Consider the following 19,795-nt stretch of genomic DNA (forward strand, 5'->3'; position numbering starts at 1 on the left):
TACCACAGGCTCCCGGCTGAGGTTATTAACAGTTATGGGATGGGAAGCCCCCAGGTCTGTCGGCAAGGGGCTCAGACTCCCCAGGCGATGATGCTACAGGGATCCGGGACTCAGGACTCACTCGGGGGGATGCGGCACCAAGGAATCCAGCTCAGCAAGAAAACCAAGACTCAGAGCGGTTGCCACGCTGCAGCATCCCAGCATCTTCGCACCAGTGGAGACCCCCACCACATTGGGCACCCCATCAGCCCCACGGCCAAGCCCAGCTGAGCCCAAACACCGCAGGGTTTCAGTCTCAGCAGTGGGAAAACCTCTTCTAGTCCAGGCAAAGGGGAGCTAAATCCCTCCTTCACTGTACTTCGCACACTCCAAGGGACTGGGGCACCAGCACAACAGGCACCTGAAAGTGGTTTTGTGCATTATGCACCCCAGAGATTCTGACAAACACCCTCCCTGCTCCTCTCTGTTCCCCACTTCTGTGAAATAGAAACATTCAAAAATATTACCAATTTTCTGGCCCCGATAAAAGCTGATTAGAAGAATATGGAAAGCAGCTCCATTAAAATTCTTACCAGTAGTTTGTTTTGCTTCTCCAAATCATTTTAAATATTGCATTTAATAGAAAAATAATTTGCTCAGCTGTAAGAAACATCAATTTGCAACTTGAAGCCTTGTATATTAGCCAAAGAAGCTAATGTGTAAACATTAGCAGCTCCAACAACACATGGGGTTTAGCCAATGCAATTCCAGGGAGAGAGCAGCCAGATATTAAGACAGAGGATTTGCATAATAAGTCACTTATGCCTGATAACCTCAGTGTTTAGAAAGTGCAGGACTAGGAGAACAATATCCATCTACCAGCAACTACAGAAGACATAAATCTTTTTTTTTTTCCCTTTTTTTTTTGCCTGTTAAAGACTCTTTATGGTTTTTACCTGCAGGTTCTCATGGAGGCATTAAACCTCCCGCAGCGAGCGCCCAGCTCCAGCACTGGCCCCAGGAGCCTCCAAGGGACCCCAGGCACAGCAGGGAATCAGGAGATGTGGATTCAATGCGAGCATTCCCAAGGCTGGGGGGAGCAAATACAGTGGGGAAAACACGACTCTGAAGGGTTGGCAAGGGTTGGCAATGCCACGGGGCCAGCTTCTGCTTGGGCAAGGACCAGGTACGCCATGCCTCACCTTATGAGGATGCACTCAAAAGCAAAGGGGGAATAATTAATCTTTCCTTGGGGCACATCCAGCCGAAAAATGCAGTTCTCCTTCCCTCCCACCCCCTGAAGCAGCTCCCGGGGGGCGGGGGGGGGGGGGTGGGGATCAGCACTGCTGGGACCCAGGTGCTGCATCACCATGACACAGGTGCAGCCAGGCACTGTGATGCCCCAGCTGTTTCACAGTGATGCTGTGGGGCACAAGCCAGGAGGTTTCCCCCCCCCACAGCTGGAGCAGACACAGGCATGTAACACCCCATCCCAGTGCTGCTCCCAGATCCAGCCAGCCCTGCTCCCTGGGAAGGACCAGCATCACTCCTCTAACACTATTTATACCCAGGTCAGGAGAGGTCCTGCAGCACAGAAACATCCTCAAGCTCCCCAGCCAGAAGGCCACTCACCTGCAACACAAGTCCTTTAATGATGAACCCTCACTTAATTAACATAGTCAGGGCTGCCTCTTAAATGCCATAGGAAGAAAAACAAGGCAAGCCTTTGGAAACCTCTGTACTGCCATTATCGATTGCTTTACTGTGCAGTTACAGCTCCTGGGCTATGGACCCACCTGGAACCTTGGAAGGGAAAAAAAAGGGGACAAAAAAGATTAAAATTAATTGAAAAAGAGGAGAAAAGGGCCAGGTGTGGGGGGAGTTTATTTCTCCCCCAGCTCCTTTATTACCACCAGGTCCCCATGGCCCTGCTGAAGGCTATCCCACCCCACATGCCCATAGACCCAGAGACACAAGGACTGTGAGCTTCGAGGGTAAAATGCTGCTTTCAGGGAACCCCTGAGGACATGGAGGTGCTCCCTTGGCACAAGTGCAGGCAGGGACAGCAGATGCCCCAGGATGCAGCAGCAGCACCATAGCCCTGGGGGGCTCCAACACCAGCTCCAGAAACCATGAGGAAGACCAAGTTTTCCACACCAACCCGGTTCTGCAGGGGACAAAGATGGAGGGAACCCTCAGCCTCCCCACCCTGGAATCTCTTTCCCTGTGGGTACCATCTCTCTGCAGTGATGGATGTGGGCATGAAGGATGCAGGTGGGCTAATCCTGCTGTGATGGAACACATGGCAGCACCAGCGGGGCCTTGGGGAGGCAGCTCAGCCAGGTTATTGATGGTCTTTCAAGGCAGAGAACAGAGCAGCTTGCATTTGCAAAACCAGCCGGCAACAGGGATGCATAGTCCCCACCGTGCCCAGCATCCGCTCCCCAGCCCTCGAGGAAAATAAGAGCAGGAGGAAGAGGAGCAGGGAGGAAGGTCAGGGCAGAGCAGGAGCACATCCCAGTACAATGCAAAATCCAGGCTGACATCCTCCTCTTCCTCCCATCAAACCAGAAAAAGCCAGGAAAAGCAACGTGGGAAGACTGACACTAAGGTTTAAAGGTGGCAATGCGGCTGACGCGGGCAAATCCGTCACTCACACACATGCACACCAGCACGGGGGAAGCTAAACCCTGTGCTGTTAAATGGGAGGAACAGAATCAGCCAGGAGGTTAAAGGCACCAGCAGAAACTTGCATGGGGGAATAACAAGGAGCCCTGTGCCCAGACGACCCATGTCACAGCTCTGATCCAAGCTGGGCACCCTTTGGCCAGGTAAAGGTGGGAATAGAGCTAATCAAGCACAGAAGAGGTAAAAAAGTAAAAAAAAAACATTATCAGCAGGCATGTTTTTACCAGTCCCCCAGCTGGGCTCAGCCATCCCTGACCAGTGCTGGCTTGGGCATCCATCCATCCCTGAGGCTAGGGTAAAACCCGGCAGCTCCAGCAAACTCATCTCAGGGTCTCCACCAGCATCCCAGTGCCACCCAGTTCTCCCAGAGGTTACAACCTTTTAACTAGATGAAACTTCCGTCAGGTCCCCCAGGTGCAGGCACCCATGCAGACATCGGGTATAAAAGCAGCTGGCACTTGGGGACAGCACACTGCAAATCCAGAGTCACAGAAGCTCGCAGATGCTTTGCCTCAACAGCTTATTTATCGCTTTTAATACCTGCCCTCGGTTGCTGGCAGCACCGGCTGCAAAGCCAGGTTTGCTTCACAAATGGTGGGAAAAAAAAAAGGAAAAAAGCAAAACCACACAAATTTCCCTTTTCTGGAAGGCTACCAAAAGTCCGTTCCCACCCCTTTATTTTCATAGGGCCTATAAAAACTCAGCTGAGACACAGGCAGGAGCCCACCCCCTGCCCGTTTCCCATGGGATGGGCACAGGCAGGGATGCCACAGTGCTGCCGCACTGCTGAGACCTGGCAGACTCAGCGCACAGAACCGCTGGGTTTGGACCCACCTCCCCAACAGCAGAACCCCGAGTCTGGTCGCACGAGATGAACTTGCTGCTGACAGCCGGGGTGCAGGGTGGATTCATAGGCAGTGCTGGCAGCTGGCACCCACCCACCGCACATCCCGACTCCTGCCCGCCCTCCTGCTCCCAGGCAGGGACCCACTCCCCAGCCCCATGGCAGCATCCCAACCCCCCTGCCGCGGGGTGTCCCTCCCCATCCAGGCAGGGGAAGGCATCACCCACCCTGCAAACCAGAGACCCCTCCAGGGCTGGATGCTCAGCAAGCCCTGATGCGGCATCCACCCCCACCACATCCCCCCACAGGATGGCTCAGGACCCTCCATCCAGCTCCAAGGTCAAGAAAACTGCTGCCAAGCAGCAAGCACACAGGGCAGGGGGGGCTCACCTGCAGCACTCCCTTCATTGCCCTCAGAACCCCCCCACCACAGCTCTCATCACAGAAGATCCCACTCCTCTAACCCCCTCCCCACTACCACCACTCCAGACACCCAAAGGCTCGTTCCTGGTATTTCCTTCCCCAGCATTTTATTTTTCCTTGCTCCTGCAGACCAGGATGCAACTGCTGCCTCACCCCCACCCCACAGCCACCCACGACAGATTGCCCTACTGTTCCCACGCAGGCACAGCCCCACTGGGACCCCACTTGCTGCCCTGGGCAGACAGTGTGACCAGGGCACTGTTGCTCCTACCCTGCCCCACTGCCGGGTCCCCAACCCCACAGCAGGGCTGACCTGCAACATCCTAAGCCCATGCCCTAAATACTCCGGGATTACATTAATTATGCAGCAATAACTGAAAAATATTTGTTGAGCGCCGCATGGGTGGTCAAAGAGACCTTGCAGTGGTGCTGGAAGTACACACAGCAACTTCCAACCCCATGTGAGCACCCTGCACCCCCTCCCTGCACACATCTTGCCCCAGCCACGTCCCAGCTCATAGCCCTGCCCAGCTGCAGCCACCAGCCGGGCAGGACAACCCTGGGAAGAAAGGCAGGAGATTGCTCCTAGCACAGAGAAATGTTCAGAGCCAGACACGGCGAGCAGCAGCTACCCAGACAGGAGCCGGTGAGATACTAAATAAAAAGTTCAGCTAATAAAAACAGAAATAGCTCAACGCAGAGATGCGCTGCTTTAGTCTGATATTGTTATAATCCAAGGAAAGCAGGCTGATTGCTGGCTGCAGAAAAATCAATGGGACATTATCACTCAGCAGACAGCTGAAAAAACAGTAAAAAAAATAAGCAGAAATAGGGGAAGACCCAGCTGGGCAGTGGCCAAACCCACACCACATCCTCATCCCCAAGGAGAGAGGTCAGAGCCTGCCCTGGCACTGGGGGGGCTTCAAAAGTCACCCCCAAGATGCTCCTTCCCCAAAGCTACACTGGAAAGCTACGGCACCAAAGCCACAGAACGAGATGTCCCAGCTGCGACTATGAGGTGCTGGCTGGGGGCAACCAGGGACCACCCGCCTCTGCTAATTCAATCGGCCAAATGGCAGCACCTTGGAAATATGTGAAAAACATTTGTTCTGTAATTTCACAGGGTTGCTGACATGCCTGTCGTGCTCGATGCGCTGTCAAGGGATTGGCATGTGCTTTGCGCAGCCCATGACAGGTCCTTGTCCCCACAGGTGTGCTGCCAGCTGCCAGGGAAGGGCTTTGGAGACTCTCCCCTTGAGGGGATCTGCCTGGACTCGCTGCCCAAGTTTTAAAACCCCTGTTGTTGAACCCTCCACAACCACAGCTCAAGCTTCAGTGGGAACCACGACACCACACACGGCACAGGACAGGGCTGCACCCCAAGGAACCCTGTGGAGCATCGCCCAGAACTGCAGCAGCTCCACGGGCACCTCCACACCCACTCAAGCCCAAGCATGCCGTCTGCCTGCAATCCATCGCTCAGCGAGTGGCTGCAATGCTCCAGCCCCTCCGGCCCTTCAGAGAAAAAGCCATTTGCACCAGCTCCTGGCTGACAGCAAGACGACTCCCAGGCAGCACCCCAAAGATGAGCCCCCAGCATTGGGGGTGTCTTCTTCCAGACCAGCCACCGCTTGCCTCCCAGCAACCCATCCAGCAGCTGATGGAGCAATTGCAGGGTGAAGCACACTGGACCAGAGCAGCACTTGCTCCTCAGCTGGGCTAATTGGGCTAATTAGGCTGAAGGTCTCTGGCATGAAGCAGCATGCCAAGCTCAAATGCCCAGGGGCTGCCTTGGCTCATCTCCACACAGTCATCTGCGGCACCGAGCAGGGCCGCAGGGACTGTGGTCTCATTAAGATGCATCAGGTCATCAGTGTCCTTGTCCCCTTGTCCTGCCCTGGGAAAGCTCAGCGCATCTCGTGCCAGCCAGCCGCTGCATCCCAGCCACAACCCTGATTAACTTAACGATGTCAAGAAAGGTCTGACCCAGGCAGGGTTGCAGAAAGTCAAAGCAGTTTACTGGCTTGTGTAGGGCTCCCCACAGCAGGGGGGACCCCAGCACCTGGTGGGTGCCATACTGGGGCAGAGCCCAGCACAGCTGCAGAGCAGGGAAGGATGGGTTCTGCACCCACTGGGAGCCAGGGAGGTCTGCACCAGCAGAACCACCCCACTGGGGAGACTGACCAATATTGTAAGTCAAATAAAAACCCCACAAAAAATAACATGACAAAATTATTCAGAGTTGCTCCAGCTGTAACACATTTACAGCCCCAGCTGCAGTAAGGGGACAACGCTCTGCTCCTCACACATCCTGGCCTGGGATGGGGGGGCTTTCCCCAGACCCCTACTATCAGGGCAGGCAGAGGAGTCCCCAGGCAGCAGGGTGCACGGCAGATGTGTGTCCCTGCTCCCCCAGCAGCAATGGGACAGCCCAGCAAAGCCGCCCCCCCCCACCCCCACCCCACCAAGCTGTGGCCCCCAGATCCAGGCCAGGACACCACTGGGAAGGCAAGACAGATGCAGAAGGGGTGCCAAGCACCCACCAACCCCACCCAGCTCCTGTTTCCTCAGCATCTTGAGCACTTTCAGTGTCAGAAAACAATGAATTTACAGCTGAAGACAAGAGACACCTTCCAGGTGTGAGTCTGCCAGGCACGAGGTGTGGGGGCATGCACCGAGACCCCGCAGCCCCACTGAACCCCAAACAACTCCGGGAGCATCACCCTCCCACTACAGCCCTGCCTCTGCTCAAGCGAGTGGCTGCTCTGGCCCCCCGAAGGGCAGCCACCCCACGGGAGCAACCCCCACACAGCCCGGCGAGGGGGGAGCCTTGCTGTCCCGCTCCTGCAGCCAGCAGAGCGCCAGCACCCAGATTTGGGGGGGCAGAGGCACACCAGGACAGAAGTCGGGGACAGCCCCATCCTGACTGAGCATGCCACTGCCACGAACCAAGCTACATTCATTTGCCGGGTGGGGGGCACTGGGGTGCAAAACCTGAGCCCCTGTAGGAAGCTCATGGGCTACTCTGGGACATCTGTCATCGTCCCCCCACCAGCAGCCAGGGAACAGGCAGATGCTGCAAACCAGGACCCGGAGGAGCACAAAAGCAGTCAGGGGATGAGCTGCAGTAACAACCGCCCAGCAAGCAGGAACAACCCTCTCTATTTAAAATAAATTTAAAAAAAAAATCCCAAAAGCGCGGCAGATGTGCGAGCCCCCCCAGCCGGTACCAGCAGCGGCTCAGGGGGCCAGGGCTGCTCGCGCAGGCAGGGGCTCTGCCTTGGCTTTCCAGCAGCTGGAGCAGAGCTGGACTCTGGCTCCCGATCCGGGCAGAGGGTGGAGAAACCGCCGCTGCCAAGGCTGGGAAAGCAAACGGCTCCGGGAATACCCAGGGAAGTCCCCCCAGCACACCCCAGCTCCGCAGCCCTCCTCCTCCTCCCCAGAGATGCCCTTCACCCAGCAAGGAAGAGCAGGTCCCATGTCCCCAGGACTTCTCCAGCCGGGGAAGGCCTGGGCACACAAGGCTGGCACCCCCCACCACATCACCCCCCCGTGTCCATCCCAGCACAGGGAAAAATCAGCAGCTTCTGCCAGGCCACCTGCAGCGGAAAGAAAAAGCTCCATCTCCAGGACTTATTTATTTTAAGGCTGCCAACGAGGAGGCAATTAGCTCCGGGGGACAAATTGCTGGGTATTCTGCTTGTCCAGAGGAGAGAGCCTCAGTTTACCCCAGGTACAAGGGGAGGGGGGTGGGGTGCGTCTCCAGCCTGCAATGGGGGGAGTGGGATCCAGGGAAAGCTGCAAAACAAGCCCCAAGCTGCCATCGGGGAGAAGAGGAGGTTTGGGAATCTTGACATGTAATCACACAGCAACTAAAGGTTCCCAGACATATCTAATAAGACAATTATAGTGCATGTTAATAATATATTATTAAAAAGCTTATTTATGGAGGTTTAAGCAGGCAGATGGCAGGGCTGCGTCGATAAGGCTCTCCCTGCTGCATGCTTAGAGCTGGGAGGTAGCACACGGATTTACCTGCCTCTGCCTCACCAGCCCCTCATGCTTAACCCTTGCATGGCTGCCAGAAGCAAAGCAGCAAATCCCTGGGGGGTGCAGCCAGAAGAGGGCTGTGATGGTGCACTTTGGGGTGCTCAGGGCTCTCAGCCCCTCTGCAGAGTGAGGATGGGGTGATGGGTTACACGCGATGGAAAAGCTCCATCCCAGGTGCAGTCAGGGGAGAAAAAAGCCCAACATCAACAGGCAGCAGGGAGGTCATCACAGCCAAGGCAGGGGTCAAAGCCACCAAAATGCATCTGCTTTTGTCTTCCAGGAGGTGTCCTTACCGCCCCCGCCCCCCCCCGACACCCCCACCTTGCCCGGGGGGGGGGGCAGGGGCTGATTCTGCTGGGTGCTGCTCTGGGAAAGCTGGAATGGGGCTGGTTTGTCTTAGTTTGGATAGCAAAGGGAAAAATGTGCAGCTCGGGCCAGGAGGTGACTCACCAGGATCCCTGTTCCCAAGGCCAGGGCAGGTCCAAACACCAAGAGGAAAAACAAGGAAGAGGAGTTTTGGAGCAAGAAGAGGCCAAAAACGAAGCAAATGCAACTCTAAGCCTTGAGGAGAGGGGGAGGGAACAGGCGTTGCCACCCTCCACCCTGGAGCTGCAGAGAAGGGGCCAGAGGCATGGGCTCATCCAGGAGCATCAGCATCACTCACAGTATCCCTCAGTTCTGCTTCACCCCTGCAGACAGCGAAGATCTACCACTCTCCAAGGCATGGAGAGGGGACACTGGAGAGCCAGGGGCTTGGGAGCAGAAAACCTCTGCCCTGGGCAAACTTGGGCATGTCAACAGGGTTTTCCGGAGCATCCCAGTGCAAGAGCCTGCGGCTGTTCACACTGTCTGGGTGCTCTGGGAAAGGCCATGGCACACCCAGGGCGTTAAAACACACACCTAGGAGCAAGCATCAGAATGAGACTCTTCCCTGGCACAGCAGAACGGGCAGGAGAAAAAAAAAATCCAAGGCTGAAACAAGCTGACAAGGAAAATGCAATGCTCCTGCATGTTTTACATGTTTGGTGAAGGTAGGGTGGGGATAAAAAAAATGCCCTGGCAAGGGAGAGCCCATCAGCAGCCAGGCAGAGGGAAATAAACACTGGGCAAAACACTGACAGTCCCCAGCACCCCAGGGCTGGTGCAGGGGGCTGCCAGCAGCACGCAGGGACAGCCCCCCACGCCAACCCCCAGCCAGCCCCTGCACTGGGACACACAGAGCACCCATCCCCCCTCACTCCTCTGAGCATCCCCCCCCCCCCCCCCCGACCTCCGCTGATGAAGATGCTGCAGTTAACGGCCGGGGCAGCGGGACGCCAGGCGGATTTGTTCCACTCCCCAACCCCAATCCCAGCCCTGGGGACAGCATCTGCTCTGCCATTCCCATTCACTCAGCTGAGACAACACAGTCACCCTGAGGTCAGGGTCACCCGTGCCGCCTCCTGCCAGCCTGCAAGGACTGTCCCTGGGGGTGACGAGACCCTCAGGTGGTCCCAGCCCTCCAGCACCCCAGCGAGGGGCTCATCCAACACAACCAACCCACCCCCAAACCAGTCTAGTGCCACCAGAGATGGCACCAACCCCAGGCTGGGGCTCCCCAGCAGCACCAGCCTCCTGAAGTGGAAGCTGCAAACCCAAATATTTTATTTGCTTAATTGCCACTAACACAGTCAAACCCAAGTGCAAACAGCTTCCGCATGATTACGGCGGGAGTGCCACGCAGTGCTGGCAGCTGCAGGTGTGTGTCCCCACAGCATGTCCCTGCAGCCCAGGAGCATCGGGGGGACACAGGCTGGGGTACTCCTGGGCAGCAACTTACTGCTGAAGTGTCAGGGTGCATGGGTGCAACACAGAGGCGCAGAGCTGCACCCGTTCCTAGCAGGGGAAGGCAAAAGGAGGAGGAAAAAGAGCTCAGCCTGTAAAACCCGCTGCCCCGTGGCCCAGCGAGCCAGCCTGCCCTTAGCTGCAGGCTTTTTAGCAAGGGGAAAGGCTCCATGTTTTATTGCAAAGAGCCCACCAGTTTGGGACACACCAGTGCCAAGTGGCAGGTCCCTGTCACGGCCAGCTGACACCACAAGAGCACCAGGGACCACTCCGTTTAAAGGGTCAGCAAGTGCCTTGCAACACCACCCCGGCCTCCGCAGCGCAGGCATGCACCGACAGCTTAGTCCCTGTGAAATCTAATGAATTGCAAAAGTTTGCATGCTGCAGGAGGGAGCAGAGAGCACCCCGAGCCAGCGGGGAGGCTGGGACCCGGGCACCCAGCTTCTCCCCCACCTCCCCGCTCAGCCACCGGCATGCCCTGCCTGTTCCCCCACCCCTAGACAAGATCATCCTACACCCCTTCTTTGCAAGGGAGTGTCAAGAAAACCACCCATCTTCCAAACACCCACCAAGACAAGCAGCTGGTGCTCCCCCTGACTGGCTCCAGGGTCCCTGTTGACCCCAGAGCACATGCAGATGGCTTAAATTTTTTTTTTTTTTTTTTTTTTTTTTTAGCAGCACTGCCTGCGGTGCAGCCCCCAGGCCCACAGGGATGAGCCTGGCCATGTCCCCGCAGCCAGCCAAGCCACACTAGCAGGAGCAAATGCTGCGATTCACATAAAAAGCAGCATGCAACAGAGGTGGGGGGCTGGAAGCAGACACCCCACCCCCCACCTCCAGCTGAACCCAGCCCCTCCGGCTCCACCGCGGAGCTGAGCCTGCTCTGCACCTACCAGGGAAACACAGGAATCAACACACTCCTCATTTACACCAGGAGTGGGCTCGATCCTGCCCCTTGCAAATGCCATCTTGTAGGCAAGGATGCCTATAGAGGGGAAAGGGTTTGCTGGGGAGGGGGTGCCTCCCCACAAAGCCCCCCCCCCAAGTAACACTGGGTCCTCACTGCTGTCCTCCAGCCCCTCGCAGGCTGCAGCGGCTCAGCCGTGACAGCCAGAGACACACACAGCCCAGGACTGGGGAGCAGCGCAGCTCAAGACCTCCGCACTGACACCCGGGGTGGGGCTGCTGAAGCCCCTTTCTCTGGGGGAGGACGCCGAGCCCCTCACCAGCAGCGTGCCTCAGTTTCCCTACTGCCTCCTTGCTCTGGCCTGAAGCACGGGGCTGCTCTGTCCACAGATCAGCACCTCCCCCCACACCAGCACACAACTCCCCCCTCCAGCTGCCCCAGAAAAATCTAAGCTCGCTCCCCCTCCATCTCCTCCACCTTGCACAAGCCATGGGGAGCTTCCGCTGCTCCGTATCCCCCCACCCACCCTCCCTACCACCGCATGGGTCTGCCTTTTTTTGCTTTCTGCTGATGGGTGCCACCATTTATAATTTTTGGAGAGAAGCCACCACCCAAAAAAAAAAAAAAAAATCAATGCACCAACATAGGGGCTGCATGCAGGTGAGCTGCTTTGTTTTAAAGGTAAAAAAAATTGAAGAATCGGGCAAAAACATACCTTAACGCACCAAGCATCACCCAAGCACTGGCAGCTGCACCACGAGGGTCCCCTCGGAGCACGGCACCAGGTCCCCTCTCCCCTGTGCCTCAGTTTCCCCCAGCCCAGAGCACTCGCAGCCCCCGGCAGCACCCCAGGAAGCCCAAACACACCCCACCACCCCGCGCAGCGCCCAAGCCCCTGCCCCCCAAAGGGCTCGGGAGCCAGCAGTGCCCCCGCACCCTGCCCCAACCCACCGCCCACCCCCGGCTTGTAGGGTCCAGCCGTGCTCCCGACCAGCAGGAGAGGGGACAGGGGGGCGACGAGGGGGGGAGGACACACAGCGCTAAGCTGCGCAGGGGAAAGGAGAGGGGAAAAAACAATTCAATCGACTGTGAAAATAAAATAAAGAGACGGTGCTTTGGTCAAACTCCGATTACACCCCCGTCACACGGGAGCCGGGGAGGCTGCCAGCGCGGAGCGGGCTCGGCCGCCACCTGTTCCTGCCCAGGGACCCCCGGTAACTCACCCGGGTCCCGCCGCCCCCTGCCCCCCGGGGCCCCGGCCCGCGCCCCCCCGCTGCGCCGCGGCGAAGTTCCCCTTCCCGGGGCTGCAGGGAGGGGGCACACGGAGCGCCCCACGGTACCGGGAGCCGGGGGAGGGGGGCTCAGCTCCAGCCGTGCAGACACGGGGGGTGCCCCTCCCCACCCCGCGCTCCACCGCCGGTGTCCCGAACGCGACAGCCGCTCGCTCGCCCGGAGGAAGCCACCTCGCACCGGGACTCCCGGCATTGCCCCGCCGGCGGGAGGGCTGCAACCACGCACCCCGAGCCCGCAAGCACCCGAAGCACAGCTCCCCCCCACTCCCCGTTCCTACCGGCGGGCGTCTCGGTGTCCAGCGCGCAGACCCGCAGGGCGAGGGCGAGCAGCAGCGCCCGGGCACTTCGCATGTTGCGGCCGGGCCGGGGAAGGGGGGGGGAGGGGGGGGCGGGGACGGGGGGGCCCCCGCGGATCCGGCGCGGCGGCGCAGCGGGGCACGCGCGCCCGCCCCGCGCCTCAAATACCGGCGGCCGCGCGGCGGCGGCTCGCTCCGCCCTGACGTCACCGCCGCGCGGGCCCCGCCGCCACCGCCGCCACCGCCGCCACCGCGGGCGGGCCGGGGGCGCCCCCTGCCGGCCGCCGCGCGCACACGCTCGGCGAGCCCCGCCCCCGCGGAGGCGGAGGGGGGGAGTCCCGGTGACTGTGGGGGTGGAGGGGGGGGGGGGCACGGTAACGGGAGGGGCTTCCCGGTACCGGGGGAAGCGGGGGAGGGAGCCCGCGAGCGCTGGTTGCTTGAGGGTTGCGGCGGAGGCTGTGGGTGAACTGGGGGTGGTGGTGCTAGGGGTGACCCCCCGGTGCAGGAGAGGGCATGGCTGCGGGGAGGGCACGGCTGCAGGGGTCCCCGGTTGCAGGGGAGTCCCCGGTTGCACGGGGGTTCCGGGCTGCAGGAGAGTCCCGGTTGCAGTGGGGTGCACGGCTGCAGGGGGGGTCCCAGGTTGCAGGGGGGATGTGGGGGGTCCCTGGCTGCAAGGGGGTGCAAGGCTCTGGAGGGTCCCTGCAAACAGGGTGGGTGCCTGGCTGCAGGGAGGGTCCCCAGGGGTCAAGGCCGGTGGGTCCCCACTAAGCTGGAGTGAATCTTGGGGGGGTCACCAGCTGCAGAACGGGTGCTGGGGGGAGGCAGGCAGGGTTATCGGGGAGGGAGGGATGCAGCAGGTGGGGCGGGTGCAGCAGGACCGTGTGGGGCTTCTGCACCTCGCAGAGCTGAGAAAAGGGGGGTGACTGCCCCCAGCCCCTCGGGTGCCTCCAGCCCCCCGAGGCTGCATGGGGCAGAGCCTGGTCCCCGTGGGCTGGGCACTGGGGACTGTGGGGACAGAGCCTCCTGCCCACCCTGGGGGGTCCTCAGACCCCGAACCTCCCCCCAGTCCTCCACCCCAAGCTAGGTGTCCTCAAGGGACAGGGACACACCACGTTGTCCTACAGGATGGTGACATGGAAGCCCAGACTGAGCTGTGCAGGGCTGGTGGTGGCCCATGGGACCCCAGTGGCACACAGCAAAGCCACCATCCCCGGCGGGGAAGGAGGTGCGGGGTATAACTCAGAGCCAACAGAAAGGGGAAAATCCAAATTATGCCAAAAAGGTGCAAAAAGAGGAAAATGTCCCCACCGGGCGCGGGGGGAGGGACAAGGCGCTGGCAGCCCCCAGTGTCCGCCAGCGCTGCCAGCAGGGATGAAAGGCGCCTTGTTCACCAACATCCTCTCCGGCCCTGTTTCTGGAGGAAAATGTTTTTCCAAAGGTTTGGGGCAAGGAAGGGGGGAGCTTTGCATCGGCTTTCCGGCGTGACCCCTGCTCGGGGCACCCGGCCACAGTTCCAGCCTGGGAAACTGCTGGGGCAGAGGAAAACTTGGAAGGTGGAGGGAACGATGCTGGAAATATTGGGATTTTTTATCCCAGGTCAAGCAGGGAGAAGCCCCGGTGTCAGCAGCACCCTACCACGATGCAGCCCTCATCCTGCAAGACCAGGCAGCACCCAGGGCCAGCACCCAGCAGGGTGCGGGGGGACACAGGGGACCCGGGTGTCACTCAGCACCGGGAAGCTCCCAGCCCTGGAAGTGGGAAAACGCTGCCAGGACCAAAAAGCTTCGTCCAAGTTTGGCTCATCCCCAGGGCCGCTGCCATGCCAAGTCCCCATGTCCCCGTGTCCCCGTGTCAGGCTGGTTTATTTATTTGGCATCAAATCCAGCCCTGGAGAAACGAATCCCGGGAAAACCGAGGAGGGCAAACCAGCCCAGAGCCGGTTCCTGGGGCACAGTGAAGGACCGCGCACCCCAGCAGCAGTTCCCCCAGGGAGGAAAGGCCGTCGTTGCTTTTAATCCCGGCCCCGGCTGCATCGTTGCAACTTCATTTCGAAGATGAATTTTTGCTGGGAGCTGCAGAGCCAGTTGTGGAGTAAATCACGGCGGGCGCTGCCGGGACGGGAGCATCGCTTCACTCTGCGCCAGCTACAGCAGAGCTACAAAGAGCAGCCCGCTTCGCAGGGCCTTCATCCCTGCAGAGCGGAGGAGGAGGCGGAGGAGAGGAAGGCTATGGGGGTGCTGGGTGGTGTCTGTGTCTGGGCCAGCCTGGGCGCAGGGTCCTGTCCCCATGGCTCCGTGTGTGGCATATCCCCTACCCAGAGCCCAGCGGGGGGGCAGCTGGAGCAAAGGAAACTGCTGGCAACAGGTGGCTCTGGTGGCAGCCCTGGGGACAGTGCACTGACCAGGGGACACTGCGCTGCCCTGGGGACACTGTGCTGACCAGGAGATGCTGCACTGACCAGGGGAAACTGCACTACCCTGTGGTCACTGCGCAGCCCTGGGGACACTGCACAGCCCTGGGGACACTGCGCTGCCCTGGGGACACTGCACTGACCAGGGGACACCGCACTGCCCTGGGGACGCTGTGCTGCCCTGGGGACACTGCACAGCCCTGGGGACACCGCACTGACCAGAGGAAACTGTGCTGACCTGGGGACACTGTGCTGACCAGGGGACGCTGCGCCGACCAGGGGACACTGCAGTACCCTGGGGTCACTGCACTGACCAGGGGACACTGCACTGCCCTGGGGATGCTGTGCTGCCCTGAGGACACTGCGCAGACCCCTCCCTGCCCCCTCCTCCCAGACCACAGCCACTGCCCCGGGCAGGGGTGCAGCAGGTCACCCCAGTGCTGCCAGCCCCCAACACCCCCTGGCAGCATCCCCAGCATCACCCCTCCCTGCACCACGGTGCCCTCCATTCCCAGTTCCCCCCCAATCCCCTCCAGCAGCTCCCCGGCCAGGCTGGCACCACAGTGTCACTTACTCACAGGGATGCATCCATCCCCAGGGATGCAGGACAAACCAGACACGTCACACCGTGCCTGGTCAGCACCCTATGTGTCCCCCAGCCGGGACAGCACGTTCTGAAGTGAAGGCGGAGGACGATGGCCACCTCTCCCCATGCTCAGCCCCACGCCGGGCACAGCTGGGACCCCAGCCCCAGTGGGCACCGCCGGTGCGTTGTCCACGCCAAGCACGGAGCAATGCCAGCAAATCCCCTCCCAGTGACACTAAAAGCCTGTTGCAATAATGCCCGGTGAAGGAATTAAGCTGCTTAAATGTGCAGGCAGGAAAGGGCTGGCATGGTGCTGGCTCTGCAGGGTCCCCCCCAGTCCATGGGGAAGAGAGAAACCCCCAAAATCTTGCTTGGAAGAGGACCCAGGTCACACAGCACCCAAAGGATGAGCTGGGCACAGTCTCTGCCCAGACTGGGGAGGAATATGGGGTTGGTTTTTTCCCAGCAGCTGAACTGAAACCCCTTGGTTCAGGAGGAAAATGCTGCTGAGGCTAAGCTGTAGCAAGACATTGCCAGGATTTTGTGGGAACCAACCTGGAAACATGGAGCTTTTAAGCCACACAAACCTGTTAGAGCGATGCACCGTGCTTCCCACAGCCTGTTTTTCCACACAAAGCCCCAAATTGTGTTTCCAAACCAATTGCTTTGCAAACCCACATAAAAAGGTGTTTTTTTGCAGCCAGCATGCCACAACATGTTACCCAGCAGGTCACCACCCTGCTCCATCACCCCACAGCCCAAACCACGAGGGGGAAAAATCCCACCTGCAACCTCCTCGGGTGAGTTAATTTGGTAACACATCCATGCTGCTTAACAAGGATCGTTAATGCACCCTGGACCTGCCACTCACCATGGGGATGCGGCCCGAATTTTGCATGAGAGGAGCTGGAGGGAGACTGGGGGCTCCACAAAGGCGCCTTGTTCCCCACAAAGGGCTGGCGCTGGCCCAGGGCAGGGCAGGTGGGCGGCAGCTCCCAGGGGTCCTTCCCCAGGGGAAGGGGCTTGGGGGAGCCCTGCAGGATGGCGGTGCTACTGGCTGCATGAAGAGGATGCAGGGAGGGGATGTATGTGGGGGGCGGTGCATGGAGGTGATGTACACATGCATGGATGCGTGCATGGAGGGGATGCGTGCATGGAGGGGATGCATGCATGGAGGGGATGCGTGCATGGAGGGGATGCATGCAAGGAAGGGATGCATGCCTGGAGGCTGCGTGCATTCATGGAGAGGGTGCATAGAAGAGATGTACAGAGGGGATATATGTATGCATGGAGTGGTGCATGGCAGATGTGCATGCAAGCATGGAGAGGACACATGAAGGGGCTGTGTGCATGCATGGAAGGGACGTATGGACGAGATGTTTGCATGCATCGAGGGGATGTGTGCATGCATGGAAGAGATGCGTGCATGGAAGGGGTGCATGGAGAGGATGCGTGCATGCACGGAGGAGATTCATCGAGGGGATACATGCATGCATGGAAGGTATATATTCATATCGCCAGCAAGTCTGAGCACAAGCAGACACTGCCCCCAGGCCTCTGGGTGAGGGCAGTTCCCCCTCCAGCACATCCACCGCAAATCCCGTTTGTGTAACAGGTCCAAACAGGAGCAAAATTTGGCAAAGGGCCTGTCACTGCCTGCCAGGGCTGGGGGGGAGGACCTGCCTCACAGCAGTGCCAGGCAGGGGCACAGGGATGGCTTTGGGGTGGCACGGCACAGCACAGCACCCATCCTGCACAGCACAGCACTAAACCTGCACAGAGGGAAGAAAGGAGGGACAAAGAGAAGTAGGGAGGAAGGAAAGGCAGGTGGACAGCACTGCCCCATGCAGCGACAGGGATGCAGCTGGTGACAACCCATCAGGACCAAGCTCCATCCCATTCCCAGGGTGCATATCCCATCCCTGATTTCTTCCCAAGCATCTCCTTCCATCCTGAACAAGAGCTGAAGGGTGAGAGGGCAGGGAGCACTCAGCACCCCGCAGGATGAGCTCGCAGTGCCCCAGCCCTTCCCCATCTCACCGCTACCATCAGCCCCCAAGCGCCTTGCAGAAGCAATCAAGTTAAAATGAAGTAATCACTCCTCAAGCGTAGTCATTTGCAGGAAAAATACAGGCCTTGCTGTGATCGAAAATGGTCTCAGCTGAAACCGTCCCTCCCATCGAGGATAAATGTTTTTAGCTCCGGGGTGTTTGGTGACAGCAGCCTCAAACCCAGCTATCATGGCACCCTCTTAAGGGGAGAACCCAGGAGGAACCCTCCTGGGAACGTCATGGAACCCTCTCCTGGGTTCTCCCGGGCTGGGGGTAGAAAGCTGGGGTTTGGGACTTTGAATCTTTTAGGAATCAGCAGTACTTTGGGGGGGGGGGGGGGGGGGGGGGGTTGTGCTCCATGAGGAGAGGGGCTGCCCCAAGCCCTTAGCCCCGCACCCGCGGGATGGAGCTGCAGCACCCACCAGCCTCACCCAAACCAGTGGACGAGCATCTCCACGCTGACCAGGGCTTTCCACACCAAGACCCTTTAATTTTTACTTTTTCTTCAGAATATCACACTTTGCTCCTAGCATAATAATTCCCCGCTTTTCCCCATTAAATGCACAGGGCATGGGGCCAGTCATCACCTCCCAGGCATTGCTCCCAGCGCTGCCTTCCCTGCAGCAAAAGGCTCTTGCAGAGCTTCAGGAACATGACCTGACCCCCAGAAGCCTGCACTGAAATTTGGGCAATTTTACCTCACAAATTTTTACCTTCTGATTTTTTTTCTCCTTTTCCTTTCATACCACTCTCTCTCCCTCTTCACCCCACGTCCCCCTCTTTCTCTTTCTATACCTCTACCTATTACATCCCCATCCAGTTCTTTATCTCTAATAAGTCTCTGCCATTTTCTCAAATCACCTGCCTTTTGCTAATGCCAAAAATCCTTTTTCTTTCTTAACAGACAAAATAGATTATCTCATCCCACCTCTCTCTTCCTCGTCTGTCCAGCCCCAAGCGGTCAGACGCCCGACACGGTGCCGTGGCCGGATGTAATAGGGCTATTAGATGAGTTATCATAGCCTGAAAGGATGAAATAACTTCTGTGTCTTTGTCCAAATAAACCTCCCTGTTCCTGTTCCATGCAACGAATGAACAAGAGTTCCCAGAGGAAATAGCCAGGAAAATGTTAGAAGGTGTTACAAGGTGTTAGAAGATGTTATTTAAGACCCAGCCCCTTACCAAGCCGCCTCTTGGTTTGTGCTTGAAGGGCACAGGAGTTCCTCTGTGGAGAATTGGGAAGCCCAAGGGTCAGTGCCCAACACCCAGAGCTAAATCCTCACCCGGGCACCGCTCCGACAGCGTTTTACTGAGTGCTTGTTGGCACAGCCTCACAGACACCCAACACGTGGCTGAGTCTGAGGACCACATGCATCCAGAAACCCACTGTTTTTTCACCCTCAGCACTGATTGCAAGAGGAAACATTACTCTCCATCTCAGAAGAGCTTTCTCAAGCTATCCCTCCATCTCCCATGAGCTGCATGCAATCTCCCCAAATCTTCAGGCGAAACCACTGGCATGGCCCGTGGCAGCATCCCAGCCCCTGTGGAAGATGCTCTGGAGTCAGTGAGGCAGTTGGTAGCCCCTGGGATGGCCCCACAGGGCACTGCCCCAGCCAGCTCAGACTAACCTCCCCATGCCCATAAATTCTCCCAGTAGGATTTTAAAGGGATTTTTTAGAGTGATGCAAAAAAAAACAGGTCCTCCCACCTGGGCTGGTGAAGAATGGTCTGAGGCAGCAGCTCCGCTTCAAAATGTAAAATCCCAACACTGTTACTAGGGCTACGCTCGTTCCCTCTCGGCCACCCCACTAAAACCTTCCGTTTCTGTCCTTACGGGGTGTGACCACTGCGGGGATAGGTCAGGGACCAGCACTGTCCATGTCACCTCCAGGCACGCTGTGATGCTCCTGGGGCTGCACCATTGGGCCCTGGGGTCCCAGCTGCTTCGCTGCCACCCAGGCAGGCGTAGCCCAAGTGCCTCCTTCACACCACCTTTTCAGAGCTTATTCATCTCACTTTGGGTCATTTTTGTCTCTTTTTTTAACTCCCAGAAAGGCCTCTCTAATGGTGGGGGTGAAGCAGGGGAATAGCGCTGAGCTTCCCTATGGTCCTAAACCCAGCATCTGCTGATGTTGTCATGCAAAACAGTTAAAAATCCCATTATCAGGGACAAGAAGGTCGGAGTCTGTCCCTGCCCCTCTTCCAGAGCTGTCTGGGAGAGTCTTGTTTGATCCTGGGTTTTTTACAAACTGCTTTTAACCCAAAAATATTCCAGAATACCATGCACTGTCTGTCCCTCCGTCCCCTCAGTGTTAACCCAGAGCAGCCACCATCCCAGCTGCTTGGATTTGCCCAGCCATACACCTTGCAATAAAATTGTCGTGACGGAGGGAAGACACAGTCACTCAATATGAGTGATCAGCAGACTTCGTTTATTGTCTC

General features: G+C 58.3%; 1 protein-coding gene across 4 annotated transcripts in view; it reads right to left on the bottom strand.

Moving 5' to 3' along the window:
• The window catches only part of PTPRU (protein tyrosine phosphatase receptor type U), a 71,026-nt gene extending 58,404 nt beyond the window's left edge, over positions 1–12,622 (bottom strand). For 2 of the 4 annotated variants that reach the window (XM_080377913.1, XM_080377912.1), the window contains exon 1: positions 12,286–12,622. In XM_080377913.1, coding sequence (XP_080234039.1) covers positions 12,286–12,358 — 73 coding nt within the window. In that variant the 5' untranslated portion in view covers positions 12,359–12,622. The remainder of the gene's footprint in view (positions 1–12,285) is intronic. The other 2 variants (XM_080377915.1, XM_080377914.1) reach the window with 1 other exon arrangement.
• Between the last annotated feature and the right edge of the window lie 7,173 nt (positions 12,623–19,795).

This window comes from Falco punctatus, assembly GCF_963210335.1.
Source record: "Falco punctatus genome assembly, chromosome: 3".
NCBI lineage: Eukaryota > Metazoa > Chordata > Aves > Falconiformes > Falconidae > Falco > Falco punctatus.